The 17,801-nt window shown below is 36.9% G+C and overlaps 1 protein-coding gene across 2 annotated transcripts in view; it reads right to left on the bottom strand.

Annotated features, from left to right (window-relative positions):
* The window catches only part of DGKB (diacylglycerol kinase beta), a 601,974-nt gene that overhangs the window by 421,815 nt on the left and 162,358 nt on the right, over positions 1–17,801 (bottom strand). For both annotated transcript variants that reach the window (XM_028525894.2, XM_036010554.1), the window contains 5 exons: positions 16,248–16,322; positions 13,086–13,205; positions 4,544–4,661; positions 2,105–2,193; positions 1,907–2,023 (listed from right to left, as the gene is read on the bottom strand). In XM_028525894.2, coding sequence (XP_028381695.1) covers positions 1,907–2,023; positions 2,105–2,193; positions 4,544–4,661; positions 13,086–13,205; positions 16,248–16,322 — 519 coding nt within the window. The remainder of the gene's footprint in view (positions 1–1,906; positions 2,024–2,104; positions 2,194–4,543; positions 4,662–13,085; positions 13,206–16,247; positions 16,323–17,801) is intronic.

The raw sequence follows: 17,801 nt of genomic DNA, 5'->3' as shown, positions 1-17,801 counted from the left end.
TATTAGGAGAGGTACCAATGCATATTTTTAGAGTGTTCAAGCTAAGTATGCATTTAAAACACATGGATTTTTTTTTCAAGAAATAAAAAGTAGAGAAAAATAATAAATTTAAGACATTACATTTGAAATTTTTGAAGAATGAGAAAATAACCTAAAATACAAAGAAAAAATAAATTCTGATGGTCTCTAGTTTCAGTTTATATGGAAAATATAACTAGTGAAAGATGTACTATATCGGAAAAATCAGAGGGGCTGGATCCTAAAATATCAGAAATAAAGAGTATATATTGTTACAGATGTATAGCAAAAATGGCTATATTTAATGTGCATGATTTTTTAAATAAAATAGTTGTGTTTTCTTAAAACTGAGAACTCGTTATGTTTGAGTAATTCATATGTGCAATTTAAATCACTGTTAGACAATTTATTATAATAACTAAATGCTTCAAAAAATAAAACTGTTTTTCATAATTGAGGAAATTTCAAATGTAAATACAATTTAATAGCTGAAAATAGAAGAAAATGCATTCACTTAAAAAAGTACTTAAATTTATTTTTGAAATTTATTTTTTCACAGTTTGTTTTTCTCTTTATCTTGTGTGTTTGTGTGTGAGCTTGGGTGGGGGGAGGGTGAAGGACACCACAGAGAAACCCATTTGCAAAACTTGGACAATGCTCTCCACTGTTTTATTCCCACAAAAGCAAGAACAATTGGTCTTATAACAAGAGGACTCAAACACCAGCTAGAAAAAGCAATTGAGGAAAAATAACAGCAACAACAAAAAGCCCAGTCCTTAAATGATTTATTACTATGTTGTCAAAAATTGCTATTCTTAAAAATGTGCATTCTAATTAATCTCCGGAAATTAAACATGAAACACAGAAAGTATCATCTAACAACTGCATTTATTCCAGAGGTTATTTGGAGTCGGCTTTAACAATCACACACACCAGATGGAGTCCTAAAATTTCCCCAGAAAGACCAATGTACCTCTTCTTTTTCACCTGTCAGGGCCAAGAATGAGTTTAGCTCTCTACTTCTTATCCCTCAATTGATGATTGAACTGGAGGAACAGAGTAACAGCATGTAAAGAAGGAACAAGTGAGTTCATAGAAACATCAGGAACTAAATGTGAACCCACGTGCTTCTCTACCTAGCCATATGGTCCAGGTCATTTGGTTAGTTTTCCTTGGTCTTTAGTATCTTTACTATATAATTAAATCTTTGCACCTTGTTCATTCTACCTTTTACACCCCCAGAGATTCTGTCATTAAAATAAATTTACATTGGGCCCTGGCTGGCATAGCTCAGTGGATTGAGCACGGGCTGGGAACCAAAGTGTCCCAGGTTCGATTCCCAGCCAGGGTACATGCCTGGGTTGCAGGACATAACCCCCAGCAACCGCACATTGATGTTTCTCTCTTTCTCTCTCTCTCTCTCTATCTCCCTCCCTTCCCTCTCTAAAAATAAATAAATAAAATCTTAAAAATATATATAAAAAAATAAAAAATAAATTTACATTGGTAAACCAGAAAACTCTACCAAACTAGGGTTGCAGTGTAGAGGGAGAGAGGCGCTCTATTCAGTCAGTATCCCACGCTCGTTGCCCAAGCCTCGCTGTGATTGCTGATTACCTTCCCGGCAACTCCTAAGGCTCCATTAAGCACAATAGAAAACTGTAAGATGGTATCATATCTAAAGTTGTCACTAGCTCTAAAATATTGGATTCTATGACTCCAACTCTTATCCCCTCGAAAGCCGAATGAAATCAGAAACTCCCATGGTTTTATGCTTAGTCTGAATTCAGGGTGATCTTGCAGGGGTAGGACTCTTACAAAAAGAGTATGAGATGCACAGTCTTCGAAGTGAGAGATGTCTAGAGACTCGTTTTCCAGCATTACTCACTGTGATGTGACACCAAACACAATGCAGTCCAGTGAGGCCCTGGTAACACTTGACAGTTTTATGGCACTTATCACACTTGGTTGGGCAGTTGCCTTCCACCCAGTAATGGTGCATGACCTAGGACAGAACAGAGTGTGGTGGTGAGAGGAGGTGTCCTCACACGCCTCCTCCAGAAAGCCCGCAGGGCCCCGCACTCACATCAGTGTTCTTCTTGGACTTCACGTAGGTCTTGATGCAAGAAGGAGGCGCTCTGGCCACACAGCGCTCATGCACTGTGTACTTGCAAACTGTAAGGAAACATGGACACAGATTCAGAGCTGATCCTGGTCCTGCTTGCAGTTTTACAGGGAAAGAATGACATTAACAGAATCTCATTTCACGTCCACTGCTCCCTAATCAATCCAATCAGCCACATCAAGAAAAAGTCTCAGTCGACTGTTTTCACCATGGAATACAAAAGACCGATTAGCACAGGAAATATTATGCATGTGAAAGACCAAGACGCCTCTGTCATGGCATAGCAGGAAATGCCTAATTAAATCAGACCTCCCTCAAATTTTTCACAATAACTTCCAGATGACAAAAATATTAAAGACAAATTGATGACTGCCAAATGGCTTGGTGTCATTTGCTAGAAAAAGAGATCTATATTTTATGAAGTATAGGCATGAGAGCAGCTGGCGAGCATGGGAATAAAAGACCATGAGTTTATGCTATTTTGTCTATTGATTTATCTAAACCTTAAATGGCTGATTAGTCTATTTCCAGAGAAGAGATTTCATCATACAAGCCAGGCCTTTAGTAACTGTTCCTCCCTCATTTGTCTTCACGGCAGTGTTTGTCCAAAGGGAACGACTTCTGCTAGGCAACATGTGACATATACATATACACCAATGTGAATATTTATGTTCATATGCAATGTGTATCTACATGCACACATACATATATGTGTGTATACATACAGAGTATGACATATTTCACTGGCATATTCAAATTATTTATTGCATAGCTTGATTTTGAAAGTACTTAGGGTCCTATACAGATGTTCTTTTAATAGAAGAACAAAACTAAGAGTTCTAAATGCATAAATATAGAGACAAAATTAAATCAGAAACAACCATGTTGTCCTCTTAATAAAACAAATACTAAACCACTGCATAAAATTAGAATGAAAAGTACAAAGTCCACATGATATTTATATAGTGAAACTTTTCCATATTTTCTACACTTCAGATTTCCTTTCTCAACATTAAGGAAGAAAACATACATTTTCTTCTCTTCCATATTGACAATATACTGCATTTGCCACACTAATCACTTACAATTTGTGAGCAAAAATTCTCACTGTCTATATGTCATCTCACCTTTTAGAGAGTTATTTATGTTTCTTATGCTTCCATCAACAAAATCTCCCATGAAAAATTATTTTCTTTAGAAATACCAGAACTTTAAAAACAAAGTACTTCCCTGGTACATGGAGAAGGTTCTAATATAACTAGCTCCTCAAATGAAACCACCAGAAACTGCCCTCTAAAGTCAGCACAGGAAAATATCACGTAACTTTATTAAAATCCTTAAATAAGACGTCACTTAAAGGTGGCAATGAAACATGGTTTCTAATGTCAAATAATACATCTGAGCTGGAATCAATTCCCAAATGTACTACAAGAAGTGGCTACCTAAAAATGGTTTCCGACAATGACGCATTGTGTGGAAGCCAAGTAAGAAATTAGACTTAGTATAAATACACAAAAACGGATGTGTTTAATAAACCTGACAGTTCCACACAGAAAAGGGTATAAGATGGACAAATTGCTGGACCAAGACAACCTCGCACTCAAGTGAGGAGGACGGGGCATACCCTCTGCTTTTCCACGGACATCAGGGAATGAAAAAATGTCTCAGGCATGTCTGGTGTAGATTCAAAAACATGTAGATGACTTATAAATGAACTGTAAAGTACACTATTAGAAACTTCCACTAGATAGCACTCACTTAACACAATGGAAATTGAGAAGATGAATGTACTAAAGGGAAAATAATGACCACAACTCGTGAACTGGCAAGGCTTCGGGTTCCAGTATGCATTAATCACATGTGGGGAGTTTCTTCATAATAGCATTAAAAAAGAATGTGCCTATGGTGTAAGGTTAGTTTGTGTTTCTTCTGATTTCTTAATTTGAATGCAAATTGACAGTCAATTAATTTAACCATTTTCTAAAAGACCTGAGGAACTGACTCATCAGAGGTCAACATGAATAAGGTGGCTAACTTGGAAAGGAAAAAAAAATAAGATAAATATGAGTTAGATATAAAAAAGAGAAACTAGTAAAAATTTTATAATAATTTCCATAGAAATGGGAACATTTGCATGATAAATTAAACTACAGTGGAAAGAAAATTGCTAATGGACTGGAAAATGTCCTTCGCTCTTTCTTAAGTGAGGGTTTTCCAAAACTAAAGAAAGTTAAAGAAGGGAGTGACCCAATTGCTCAGGAATGCACCCCAGGGGAGCATCAGTCACAGATACAGGAATGGTGAGGATCATCCCTGGGTCTCCATCAACAAACAGGACTGCCCCATAAGCATCAACCTCCCGTCGCCAGAGGTGCTGATTCCTGGGACAAACATACTCACAGGAGCAGCAGAGGCCCTGCTTCCCCACCCCGATCAGCATGTTCAGGCAGAGATTGCAGTAGGCAGGTTTGTTAAAGTGCTTGAGTCTCCACACATGCTGTCCATCATCTTTCACGTTCTGCACGGGACGTAAGAGAAACAGATTGCACTTAATGAAATAAACAGTGGAATATGTAAGTGCCAATAAAATTCAGAGCTGGACTGAAGCATTTGAAGACAATCTGTTATTTCATCCCTGACTTTCTCCAAGGTCACCACAGAGTCTAGAAAAACACATGTGCTCTTAGCGGAATGGGATCCTGCGAACAAATCTCCGAGGCTATGGCAACCCACAAATTTTCGTCCAATGTCAGCAGTTCAAGGGCATGTCCCGAATCTTCATAATGACCTGCCAAACTGAGGGACGTGTCTGCCTCCACTTTGAATACTTCATCCTAAGCACAATTCCATAAAGAATAAAAGAATAAAAAAAGAGAAAATGAGGGGAAGAGCCGTAAGAAATGAGAACTTGGAAAGAAAATGTTAACCCTTGCTTAGTAGTCGGAATATGCGAGTTTTATGATGGTGGTTAAGTCTCGCAAGAAAGCCGAAGAATGGGACAACAAGGGATAATACTAACAAGGAATAATACTAAAAGGTCAATTACTGGTGATAATCTAAGGCTTCAGCTGAGAGTTGCCTAAATGTTAAAAGTTTATATTAATACATTTTATGGGTCTCAAATAGTAAATATTAAAGAATAGACCTTTTTTCCCAGCCAGGGTACATTCCTGGGTTGCAGGCCATAACCCCCAGCAACCGCACATTGATGTCTGTCTGTCTGTCTGTCTGTCTCTCTCTCCCCCCCTCCCTTCTCTCCCTAAAAATAAATAAAAATCTTAAAAAAAAAAGAATAGACGTTTTTAAAGACCTTAATGACAATCATTTTGCTTTCTCCTTTTTTAAGAACTATGAATAATTTCAATCTAATAAAAGGGGGTAAAATATTAAAATTGTCTCACTATATTTATACAAATCATAGTTATTTGCCACAATAAAACCTTGTTTATATTCACATTTTAGGAAAACAACCGTAATTTTTATTTATTCTTCTAAGGAAAACTATATATAATGCCATAATAGCAACTTCACTAATAGGTATTTAATCACATCTGCACTGTTCAAGATTAAAGTGCAATGAAATAACAACACTTATGTCCTGAAATTGTTATGAGAAGTTTATAAATGTATTAAATGAAGTTATCACATATTATTACTTTTATTACCATTATTTTCACATTAACATCTAGTGCTTATATATCATTCATCAAATTGCATCAAATTCAGTTAATTTTAGACATCATTTACTGGCTTTCTATCAAAACCATTATAGGTCATAATTAGCCAAGTTGTCATATTTCTTAGAATGCATTCACCCTATAATTTTTGAGCACCTACTATGTGCTGGGGGCACACTATAATACTAATTCTCTAATAGTGGAACAATATAAACTTGTCCAGATCATCTTGTTTCTCATGATTAAAAAAACATCAGTGTTTCTGAACCACTTTTTCTTATTCTCAGCCAAGACATAAACCTCCAGATTTGTAGAACCAGATTAGATCCATAATAACTAATTCTTACATTAGACCCAGAAATGTCAAATTTGCATCATAATATGAAACATTAGTGGAAATGCTTCCTAGAAGCTAATGCTCCATGGGTCTCAAATTTCTGCACATTTTGTAAGCAGAAGCAGTCCTTTCTTTCCAGGCTATCTTTTCAAAGATGGTTAAATAACAAATAGCTTTAGACAATAGAGTCATGTATCCCTCCACAGCAGAGGGTGGATAAAATAAAAAATATATCTTCCCCACCTCAGCAAAGGTTAAGCAGATTTGTTTACTTCACATTATAAAAAATGGAGTTTCCCTAAGCCAGGGTTCCAAGCTCAGATGGTCTGCACAGGAATTCCTTGGGCCACACTCCTTGTCATCCTTCTGAGACTGTGGGTGCCCAGAGAACAGGCTCAGGCATGAAACTCCCGCTTGCTTTGCTGCGAGCTGAAAAGTCCTTGGTTTCTGACCCAGGGGTCTCATGTCCTGTGCCAGCATCCAGAGTGAAACTGGCAAGCTAACTTGTTAACTGCTAAGTAGGCTAAATTTCAGACCCTTCACAGTCCTTGACAAGGCTCAGGTGTCTAACAAAAGAGTAACAAGTTCTCAACAAAAGCAGTAACACAGAAGGTATCATGGAGAGGACTTCGGAAGACATAAGGGTTTTAATTTTCTCCCAAACCTTACAAAATGGTCTTTGTAGTCATTTCTGGATCCAGCTCTGGCTTGCTTCAGTCATAAGAATTTTAGTATGTTGATTACATGAATAGAATGTTTTACATAACTGCTATCTTTGCTATATTTTCCAAACTGTCTATATTTTTAAATTTCTATTCCTTCAAATAAGAATAAAACATCCTGATTTGAAAAGTTTAAGCAATGAGGTTAAGTTTTTAAAACCTATTGATAAAGTAAATGGTTTAAAGCTTAAACATTTTTTAAGTGAAAAGGAGAACAGAAAAATCCAATTTTCATACGTATTAGTGTTCTTATAATCCTTGTCATTTTATTTTTAAACGATTGTCCACTACATGTGAATAAGCCTCACCCTGTGGAGGAGCACATATGGACCACATTAGCTGGCATTTCCTTATCAAGAATAAACAAGTCTGAACGTGGGTGTTCTGTCAATCAGAACGCTTAGCCACATTACGGGCTGCAAGTGATGTGCAAAGCCATTACCCAGACGTAAAAGGCTTTACCAAAAAACAAATTAAATAGCTTTATAGCTCTTAGCCGGATATATTGCCAAAATATGCAAAAGATGAAATATGTATGGGACTTCAAGAGAAGAAATTGAAACCGAGAGCCAGCTACTTCTCAGCAGTGCAAATTATACTCCAACTCTCTGTATTTTCACGTCCTGTCTTGTTTGTCTAGTTTAGAATGTAAACTCAATGGGGTTGGGGGGGAATCTGCCCCCTGCTATATTCTATCAGCCGGTTGAGCATGTTCCGATTAGTACTTCTGTTGCAAATAAATATTTATTGTCGTAGAGAGGAATTCGTTTTTGTCAGAAAGAAATGCAGAGGAAATGTGGACAGCTTGATTCCTGGCCTCCTCTGAAAGTGCAGATAAGCCATTTGACCTCTCTTCTTATTTTCCTCTCTAATAAAGTGCAAGTACCCCCTTTCCTCTCCCAGGCCGTGGTGTGAGCTTTCATTACACAATACCTGTGAAGTCAATTTAGCTCCTCAGAAGGCTGGTGTTATATAAACAGGAAATATTATTAACATAGTCAGGTTGAGTTGTATAAGGTTCCACTGTTTTACCCAGAAGGTTTTAGAAGGATGTTTATAGTAAGTTTGACATATTTCATCAAAAATGGTCTCATGATTTTTTTATAGAAACATATTCCTGGTATTTAGAAAACATTGTATCTTATAATGAAGCAGTTTAGTTATGTGTTTATCATCGAGAAATGCTTAATGAATCCTGGGAAAGTTCACACAGAGAAGCTCCAGGTTCTTCCTCTCCTTTTAATCCCCCAGAAGTCCAAAGGAGGTTTCAAAGGGAAAAATGCCCTTTGGAACTTTTGAAACCTATTTCATTACAAATAGTGACTTCTAAAGTTACAGTTTTTTTCCCCTGAATACCTACATTCAAGATCACACATAGTGTGCAACTGAACTAGGACTATTATAAATAATGTCACGTCTTCAAAAGACCTCGAGGAGACATTTCACTGACTCCACAGCCAAAAGGCCCCTACTCACACACCCAGCCATGTCTCCACTTCCACTGGCTTCAGTTATAACATACAGAAGAGCTGATGTGACAAATTAAGTCCAGCTCATTACGTAATAAGCACCACTAAATTACCTTACTTTTCTATCTATCTGAAAGAACATTCCATTTTAGACAAAAAGATAATGCAGAAAGAAGTTTTAAAATTCTGACTGCAGCATCATTCAACTGTTCATCTCCAGGTCCCACTTTCGGAAGTCAGGCTCAGACTCTGCCATTCTTGAGGTTCAAAGGCAAACTCAACAGTCATGCTCCGTGAGTGAATGCTCTGATCTGGGATCTCAAGAAATGTTGAGTGTATCCAGCTTTGTAACACCTTTCTAGACTGAGCCGTGTATGAACAGAAGAACAAGTCAACCAAATTAAATCTTTGAAAGAGTACAGAACATCACTTTTTCGAATATAGCTCAGTCTATTAAGAATATGTCATCTTCTACTCTCCACCACACTCAAAAATTTTATCGGGGATCACATGTCATCAGCAATCAGGAGGCAAACCGAATTATTATTTTTACTCTAGTGAGTCAGGCATAAAAATGCCTGTGTCCTGAAGCATTTCACTCAATGGCCAAGTTAGAACTGCCTATGGGGTTAAAGACCAGGATTCTGTGAGCACATGTAGTGAAGTCAAAACACATATCCCATTCTAAAATCATACAGGTCAGATGTGGCCACAAAATTTTAAAACTAAGAAGTCAAGGTAGCATCATTTCGAGGAGGCTTCTTCTTAAATATGTATTCCTGTTTATATAATAGTATGAATTTAGGAATTGTCCTTGAAAAATCTAGTGAAGATCTAAGACTACAGATTTCAGGAATTTAAGCATTATTGTTTATTTTGTTTTTCTAGGAAAAGGAATATCTGTACTGAAAAAATATTAGAAGGAAAGGGACATTCTTGATTAACATTTTGTATATCCAGAAAGAATGACTGGCAGGCAAAAAAAAAATGAGCTAGTTAATTAATAACAGAGCCAGGGTGAAGAGCAATCTGATGAAGTTCACTGTTACTATGCTCTCTTTTGAGTAGTCCCCAAGTCTTGGGGGGTTTTCTAATTGAGCTAAAAGTTATTAGAGGGCTGTCTCCTAAATGACTAAAACTAAATCACAAACCTTTGCGTTTGTAATACGACAGGGTGGTCATAGAATAAATCAGGGGTCAGGGCACCATGGTTCATCGGCAGCGATCCGGCCAGCAGACCATTTCTGCAGGTCAAGCCTGCCCGGAACACGGACCTGCTCTTTGTTCCCTTCACGTCGCGTCTGTGGTTGCTTTCGCTCTTCGCTGCAGAGCTGGTCACAACAAAGACCTGCCACCAAGCCAGAAATTATGTACTAACTGTCCCTTTACAAAGTTTGCTTACTGGAACACAGTTTTCACTAGATAAAGTTATTTTTTTAAAAAAGTCATTCAAAACTGAGACATTTTTAAAAATAAGTTTTCGATGAGATGAATACTGAACAAAGAGTAAGTCTCAGGTATAAATTTTTATCACAATCAAAATCTCATATACCCCCCAAAGGCACTATTTTCCATCGGTGTAAGAGTCTGTACTGCTTCATAATGGGTGTCTTAAAGCCTGACAGACGTCGTGTAAGAAAAAGGAAATGGCTCTCTCTACTATTTGATATAGACGTTCTGATACAGTACCTTTCTGATTTTGTAACTAAAAAAGATTTTTTTTTAAATAGGGTAGCTTTTAGAATTCCGTTAATGGAGAAAAATAAGCTACAATAAAATCACAGCTGCTCTGCCTTATATTAGAAGCGTGGATTACTCTCCTAGGACGACGTTCTTGTCTGTGTAATTTGGCCGGAACACCGCAGCCCGGCTCACACACCACTCTCACACGCACTCCGGGATTTAACATGCGCTGCCAATTAGCGTCTACTCCCCGAGCTCCTAATCGACAACAGACAAGAATATATAGGACAGCATAACAGGACTGGCCCCACAATAAATGGCTGGATTCAACCTAAAGCTTCTAGAATTCCAATTTGATAAGCAACAGTGTATGTGGGGGGAGAGAGGGGAAGAGTGGCCTGGGGGGAAATAACACTATGAATCAAATTCTCTACAGGTAATAACATAACACATTAACTGCCTACAGAAAAGGAAATAAATCTCAATTACCAAAAAAAAAAAAAAAAAAAAAAAGGCCCTCAGCACTCAGTTGTCAATTTGTCATTCCTGCTTTATGAAAACACCCTGCCTATTAAAAAGCTGTTTCTAATAGATACTATGTTTTGTGATCATAATTACATGGCTTATGCATTTTGTTAAATGGCAATTTAAATATCATTGACTTTTTTTGAGTAAAGGAAAAAGGATATTGCTCTTAGACTTACTTGTCTGGTACAAGGGAAAATGTAATCTTGGTTGTTGACTTTCAAATTTTAAACAGTGCAGCCCTGCCATCTAGTGTCCACCTCTGGGAACACAGCTTTGGAGCACATCAGGTTGCTTACCCTTAAAACCCTAAATGGATTTCTCTTATTAAGCACCTAAAACATTGTATTTTTACTAAAAACATAAACTATAGATTTTATAGTTTATGTTTTTATAGTTTAGATTTTATACTTTCATGACTGTAAGATAAATTACAAGTCATGAGCATGGTTTGCACTAATGCAAAGAGCTGTCATTCAGATGACATAAAGTTACTGCTACGCTAGAAACTGAAGAGGTATTTATTTGTTTAAAATATTTTCAGTTAAGGTCGTATAAGGAACTATACTAAACCATGCTATTTTCACAACTTCACAAATGTCTATGATTATAAATCAAATTGTAAAAAGTAGTTTTCAAGAAAAACACCATTTCAAAATCTTTCTGTGATATTTAAAATATAGATGACTTAGTCTTCATTTTTGCACTTTCCTACCTAATCCCCCAACTACTGGATGGTTGACCTACTCATTCCTGCATCTTGTCCCCTTCTCTCATATTAGAATTTCCATACATTTCTAAAACAAACAAAATTCTAGCTTTAAAAATATAAAACTCTCTCTCGGGAGCCATTATTATTAGAACTTCTTGACTAGTCATTGAACGACTGTTTTTCATATACAGAAACCCTAAACCTTAAAATGTTAATGTTCCATCGATTTTCTTTTTGTTTTCTCCCAAGTCTGGTTTCATATACATCTGTCAAAAGGCATATCAAACAATTAAACAAATATTAATAATATAGAGAAACAATAATTTATTAGAAAAAAAAGCCCTGGCTGGTGTAGCTCAGTGGATTGAGTGTGGGCTGTGAACCAAAGTGTCGCAGGTTCAATTCTCAGTCAGGGCACATGCCTGGGTTGCTGGCCATGGCCCCCAGCAACAGCACATTGATGTCTCTCTCTCTCTCTCTCTCTCTTTCTCCCTCCCTTCCCTCTCTAAAAATAAACAAATAAATCTTAAAAAAAAAAAGAAAAAGAAAAAGAACTAGGTTATGTATAGTAAAGTAAAATCATGCAAGAGTAGATTGCGATATTAATTTTCAAAGTGCAGAAATAATATCTATTAAGGTTTATACTAATTATTACTCTTTTAGTAAATTATCTACTTTAAGTGTAATTACATATATGTCATCCATTAGTAATTTTTCTTTTCCTCCCTGACCATACCTAAAATCCCATGGACCTCATGAAGAGTAAGGTTAATCTGAACGTAAAAAAATTTGAAGATCCTTGTTAGAAAGAGACAAATGCTACCACCCTGAAGCCCGTTTACATGTTCGCAAGCCCATGAATAAACGTGTACAAACACATTGGTCAGTACTGCCACGGGTTTTACAGACACAGCCTGTAAGAGTTCTTGAGACTGACTTTAAATGTTGGTATCCTGAATAACTGTGGTACAGTCTTGAATCCTCAAAACTGTCATGGCTGGTAACAGGAAGCACGGAATGTGTTAAGGTCAGCAGGAAAGTAGTGGACACCATGTCCTTGTATCTCAATCTCTAAATATTGTATGTGTCATGGCACTCTTAGTAATGCTCTTGAATCTAATTATACATTTCATAATACACGTTTTATTGTTAATTTAAGTTTGCACATTAATGTAAAAACCAAAAATCTAGTAGTGGCTTGGATTTTTAAACTATTACTAAAATTCATATCAAGGCTGGGGAACAAGATTTGCTTTCAAAGTCTCTATCACACCCCATTCTGAATTTGGGTTGATCTATTTTAGTCCCTTAAACCAGTATTCCATTACCAGTGGAGGCACTGATATTAGAAAACTTTGACAGCCTTGGAGCAAAGGCCTGGTTGATCTGCTCAAACATAAGAAACGGTTGTGTATGAGTGTGTATATGTCCTCTTAACCACATTAATGTATAATTGGTTCCTCCAAGAATTACTTACCAGTTAAATAGAATATCTTCAAGGGAGGGGACATATGTATGGGGTGAAAAACCACAGAATGCAATAATATTATGATTTCTTGCATTAGATAAATGAGATAGTCATTAATATTTTTTTAAAACTAGATTACATGTCAAATGGAGGAAAAAAAGAATGTATTGTGACAAGTATGGCTATAGAAGCAGTTACTGTTAAATTGTACTGTGCATACTCATTAGAAGGTCCAGGCATTCACTACATGCTCACTGGTAGGAAACAGCCAGATCAACTCATAATCGAAGTGTAAAGTGGAGAACTCCACTGACCTATGACCAGGTACCCGCCCTGTGTTGACACTTACGTTTTCCAAGCCTAGGAGCACAAGAAGTGGGATTGTTGTCATGCCTCCTTGGATCCATTCCTCCAGAGAAACCGTCCCATCGTGATCGTAGTCGATTTCTTCCATCATTTCATGAAGGATCTGAAGCAGAGGAGTAGAGAGAAACCTTGCAATAAATGAATAATACACATTTCATAGGACACAATGAAGCAGTGCATTGGATTGGTTGGAACTGTGACAAGCAGCTAAGCGGAAGTTGAGGTAAGTGTCTAGGTAACTTTGTACAATATTAACCTTATTACTGAGTGTACAGTGGCTTTGTTCTGATTTCCAGAGCCTGATACTTTCACTGATTGGCTTTTAAAAATAATGGCTTAACTCTTTAATACGCCATCACTGAATGGTAGAGCTAAAACAAGATGTCTTTAGTTTAAGAGTAAAAATGGCCCTTAATTGCTTTCTCTAGATTATTTTTTAAATTCAAATATATGCCAGATAATGTCTGAACAAATTAACTTCATGGCAAACAGCTGAAATACTTCTCCGCAAAGTGGTAAAAGCAGGAGAATTAAGTTGTTTTTAATTGCCTACCAGAACTTAAAAGAGCCAGAAAGTTAAACAATTAAGTCATTTTTTATTAGTTTCTTCTCCTAAAGATGATTTGTACAGAGTGTCCCAAAATGTCCTCCACAGACTGTGTTGGTAATACCTTTGGGTATATTGCAGTACTAATAATGTTCAATTCAAAGTTTTGTTGTGAGAGTTAAATACGTTAATATAAGTATCTTCAAAGAGCATGTAGCATATACGAGTAGAGTGAGTGTGATATAGATGTTGTTAGTGTTATATTAGCAGAAACTATATATGAGCTCCAAATATGTTACCATTGGCTCTGGAAAGGCAAAGTACTTCCCACCTAATTGTACCACAATGGCAAATATAGTAGAGTTCCAATAAAAAAAGGTAACTCAGCATCTTTAATATGGACATTCTCACCAATTTGGAAAAAGAAACACAGAGAGCATTAGAATAAGTTGATAGAAGTTGATAGAAGTGTTGTTTGACTAAAATCCCTGAACTTGATTTATTGGTGTCTTCCCTTAGAAAGTACGTAAAAATCAGATTATTATCCTTCAGAAGAAACTAATAGGTATTGGAAAGAAAGAGAATTTTTGGAACAAAATGATGGCAACCTAATTATTTCCTTATTCTCAAAATGAAACACGGGGAAATTATTTAGAATTTGGCAAATGGCATAAGATCGAGGCTCTGGTAGACTAGTGTAAAATGACTAAATGAGAAGAGAACTAACATACAGAGCGTTTGATTCAGATGGCTGATGCTTTCATTTTGTACCTGATACATCTAATGTTATAGCTTGGGTAAGTTTTTCTGTGTGTGTGTTTTTTAATTCCCTCCAAGGACATCTCAGTCTTCCCTACTGCCTGCCATCAACCTCCAATTCTCAGTCCTCTTCATTCACTCACACACACAGTTATCAGCGTTCCGACAACAAGAACAAATGCACACACTCATTTAAAGGGGAGAGAGGGCCATTGAATCACCAGGCAGGATGAGGTCGTTCCTGTCACAGCAAACGTAATGCACAAGGTGAGACTTTTACCTTGACTTTTGACTATGTATACCACTCATAGAAATGGCAGGCTATCTGTGTGTGTCACAAAAGACAAACAATGCTATATAGTTTATTGTTGTAAATACCATAGGTGTTTATAACAATTAGCCTACCCACCAATTCTTTCCTTCCTTAGAGCATCTGGATTAGCCTTTTCTCAAATCCACCTTCCCCTGACAAATCTCTTTCGGGGAACTGGTGGAGCCCACTTCTGCTTTGAAAGCTGATGGAAAAGATCCCACCCCCTTTTTTCCATCACCTCAGTGAAGACAAGAGGCTTGATTGGTAGATAAAGAGTATTCACAAGTATTGAGGTAAATACGATAGAGAAAGAAAGTTGTGTTAGATTAACATCAGCAAAATGGACAACAGAATTTATAAGAAGTCCCTTGATATGAGTGCAGATAGTATTAGGATGAATCAAGCAGCATTCCTAGAATTAAACACATTACCATAACTTTATTCTTCCATGTAAAATCTACAACATCATTATGATACCTGAACTCATTAAGCAGAGCATGTGTATTTCCATATCCCCCCGCAAAAAAAAAAAAACAAATCCATTGAGTCAAAATTTGAAAAGCCCCATAAGCATGGTGTTCACCTTAGTGCATGACATTATATGTGACTTCATTACAGTTCACTGGCAAAAGCTTGTAAAGCCAGGGAAATGCCATCAGAGCCCTCATTAACCATATCATGCCATCATCATGCTGTTAACTGCATAGATGGGAATAGTGTTAGCAGAACAAACTTTTAAACTCAAATAAAATATAAACCATTTAAATGAAACTGATTTGTATTTGCTTAGCTCATGTACAATTTGCTGAATTTAGCTGGTTTCAAAAAGAAAAAATATAAATAAAACTAATTAATGCTCCCCAAAATACTACTTGGAACTAAAGTCAGTTTCTAAACGTGTATTTTGTAACTTGAATAAACCTATGAAAAATAAGAAGCCTTTTATGTTTTTATAAGCATTGTTAGATACTATTTCTCTCAATGATTTGAGTAAGTAGCTTCAGAGCTTTGGATAACTAACTTTAACCTTTTGGGATCTCAATTTGCTCATTGTACAATGAGTCTGCCTCAGAGAGTTGTGAGCATTCAAAAGCACATACACAAAAGGTAGCACAATACACTGTGCACAGCAAACTACCATCATCTTCTTAATCCCTTCTCCCTCTTACAGCAACTGCTTTGCCAATTTTCACAGAAGGACAATCACAGAGATGAAGAGCACATACCAACTCTGACTTGTGTATGGCATGGCATGACAGTGGCGGGTGTGTCAGCAGCTCCTATTTATCTGCATGCATATAAGACCAGCATTCAAATTAGTTTCCATAAGGAAGAAAAGCAAAAGGCACTGCTAAGAATTTTATATACTCTTCCTTATTCAAGATCCATGTTGACTACTGTTTAGAAAGAATATCTTAGAGCTATCACAAAAATCAAATGACAGTAACGGGTTAGGGTTCCCAGAAAGACAAAAGAGAAAGGCACCTGCTAGAATTTAGCCAACAGTTAGATCATTATGTACATACTGGATTAAGTTCAGTGACATCCCATTCAAGGTACTCGGCGACATGCATCATCTGACTAATGATGTTTTCTAGTTCCTGGAGCAGGAAGAGAGAGAGAAAGGAAGATAAAGACAGTCAATACAAAGACTTTGTAAATTCTTTAACTATGACTTGCAGGTATTGTTTGTTCAACATGTTGCCCCAAAACATAAAAGCTATATGATCAATATCTTTTTAAAAGGCCTGATTAACTATACCTAAAGGAGTGTGAATTCATTTTGTACGTTGTCTAGAAATCTTCACCAGGAGAGGGCACCGCTATACAAGAGAAGAGTTTCTTCCAGCAGAAAATTGTTAACAAAGAAACTGCGAGGGAGAGTTGGATGAATGGAGGAGCGGGCATATTTTCACGGGGTGTGATTTTTAAGTCACTGAGTATCCTGACCTTTTGACTTGAAATCAGGTGTGGAAGGAAGTGTCTGAGGGCAGCTAAGAGGTTTATTTTTATTCTGATAAAAATGAGAATGTATTCTGACTGCGTGTCCCGCTTACCAGGAAAATGTGCTCTGCTAGAGGAGCCTTCAGGGTCCAGGTTGGAAGGCTAAGTACATGTAGAGTTTATTTTATGAGGGCATGGAATTTTAGTTTGAATTTTCACGTTATTCTACTCAAATGTCAACTCTTTGAGGAATACATATGGCTTTGCTAAAAAAATAAAGCATTTTTCAGACCTATTTATTTAATGTTTTAATTTATTCCTATGTCTAAAAAACACTAAAGATATATTGTAAATGCTAGTAATTTAAATTTAGTCAATTATATAATTAAAACTGGTACTATATAGTGTGATCATTTAAAATATAAGTATACAAGAATAAGCTTGAATGTATGAGGTCTGTCCAGAAGGTATCCAACCATGTAATGTGAAAAATAGAGACATTTATTGAAAAAGATACAAGATACAAGAAACACTGTACATAGGACAATGACGCCTCAGTCCCCTTCAAAGTAGGCACTTTGGGACCTCACACAGTTCTCCCAGTCGCCATCGGCTGCCCCAGTGTATTTTCCTGAATCTCATGGATTTCCTGAAGGTGGTCTGAGTCACCTTCAAAGGTGACTTCAGTTTTGGAAAAAGCTAGAAATTGCACAGTGCCAAATCTTGGCTGTAGGGGGTCTGAGTCACCTGAGTGATTTGATGTTTCACCAAAAAATTCTGTACAAGAAGTGATGCATGAACAAGCACATTGTTGTGATGAAGCTGCTAATCTCCCATTGCAGCTAAGTTGCCCATAGTTGCGGCTTTGTGAATGATCAAAATAGTTTCCCAGAGGAATATTCAAGCTTAACGCAAAATATGATGCAAACTCGTTGGTCTATTTGCTCAGTCAGTTTGAATGGGATGGCCATACAGTATACATGCTCACTCAAGGCATTTACTGCCCACACTGACTAGTGCAGTAAAGTCATCATTGTTCACACATGCACGTTCCAGTCCTCTCTCCTTGGTTGCCAGGTTACATCAATGTCATGCAAACTAATACTGTTATATTAACAATGGCTGGACTTTTCCTA

This window comes from Phyllostomus discolor, chromosome 10, assembly GCF_004126475.2.
Source record: "Phyllostomus discolor isolate MPI-MPIP mPhyDis1 chromosome 10, mPhyDis1.pri.v3, whole genome shotgun sequence".
Classification (NCBI taxonomy): Eukaryota; Metazoa; Chordata; class Mammalia; order Chiroptera; family Phyllostomidae; genus Phyllostomus; species Phyllostomus discolor.
Note: the sequence above shows the minus strand (reverse complement) of the source record. Positions and strands in the feature narration are given on the sequence as shown.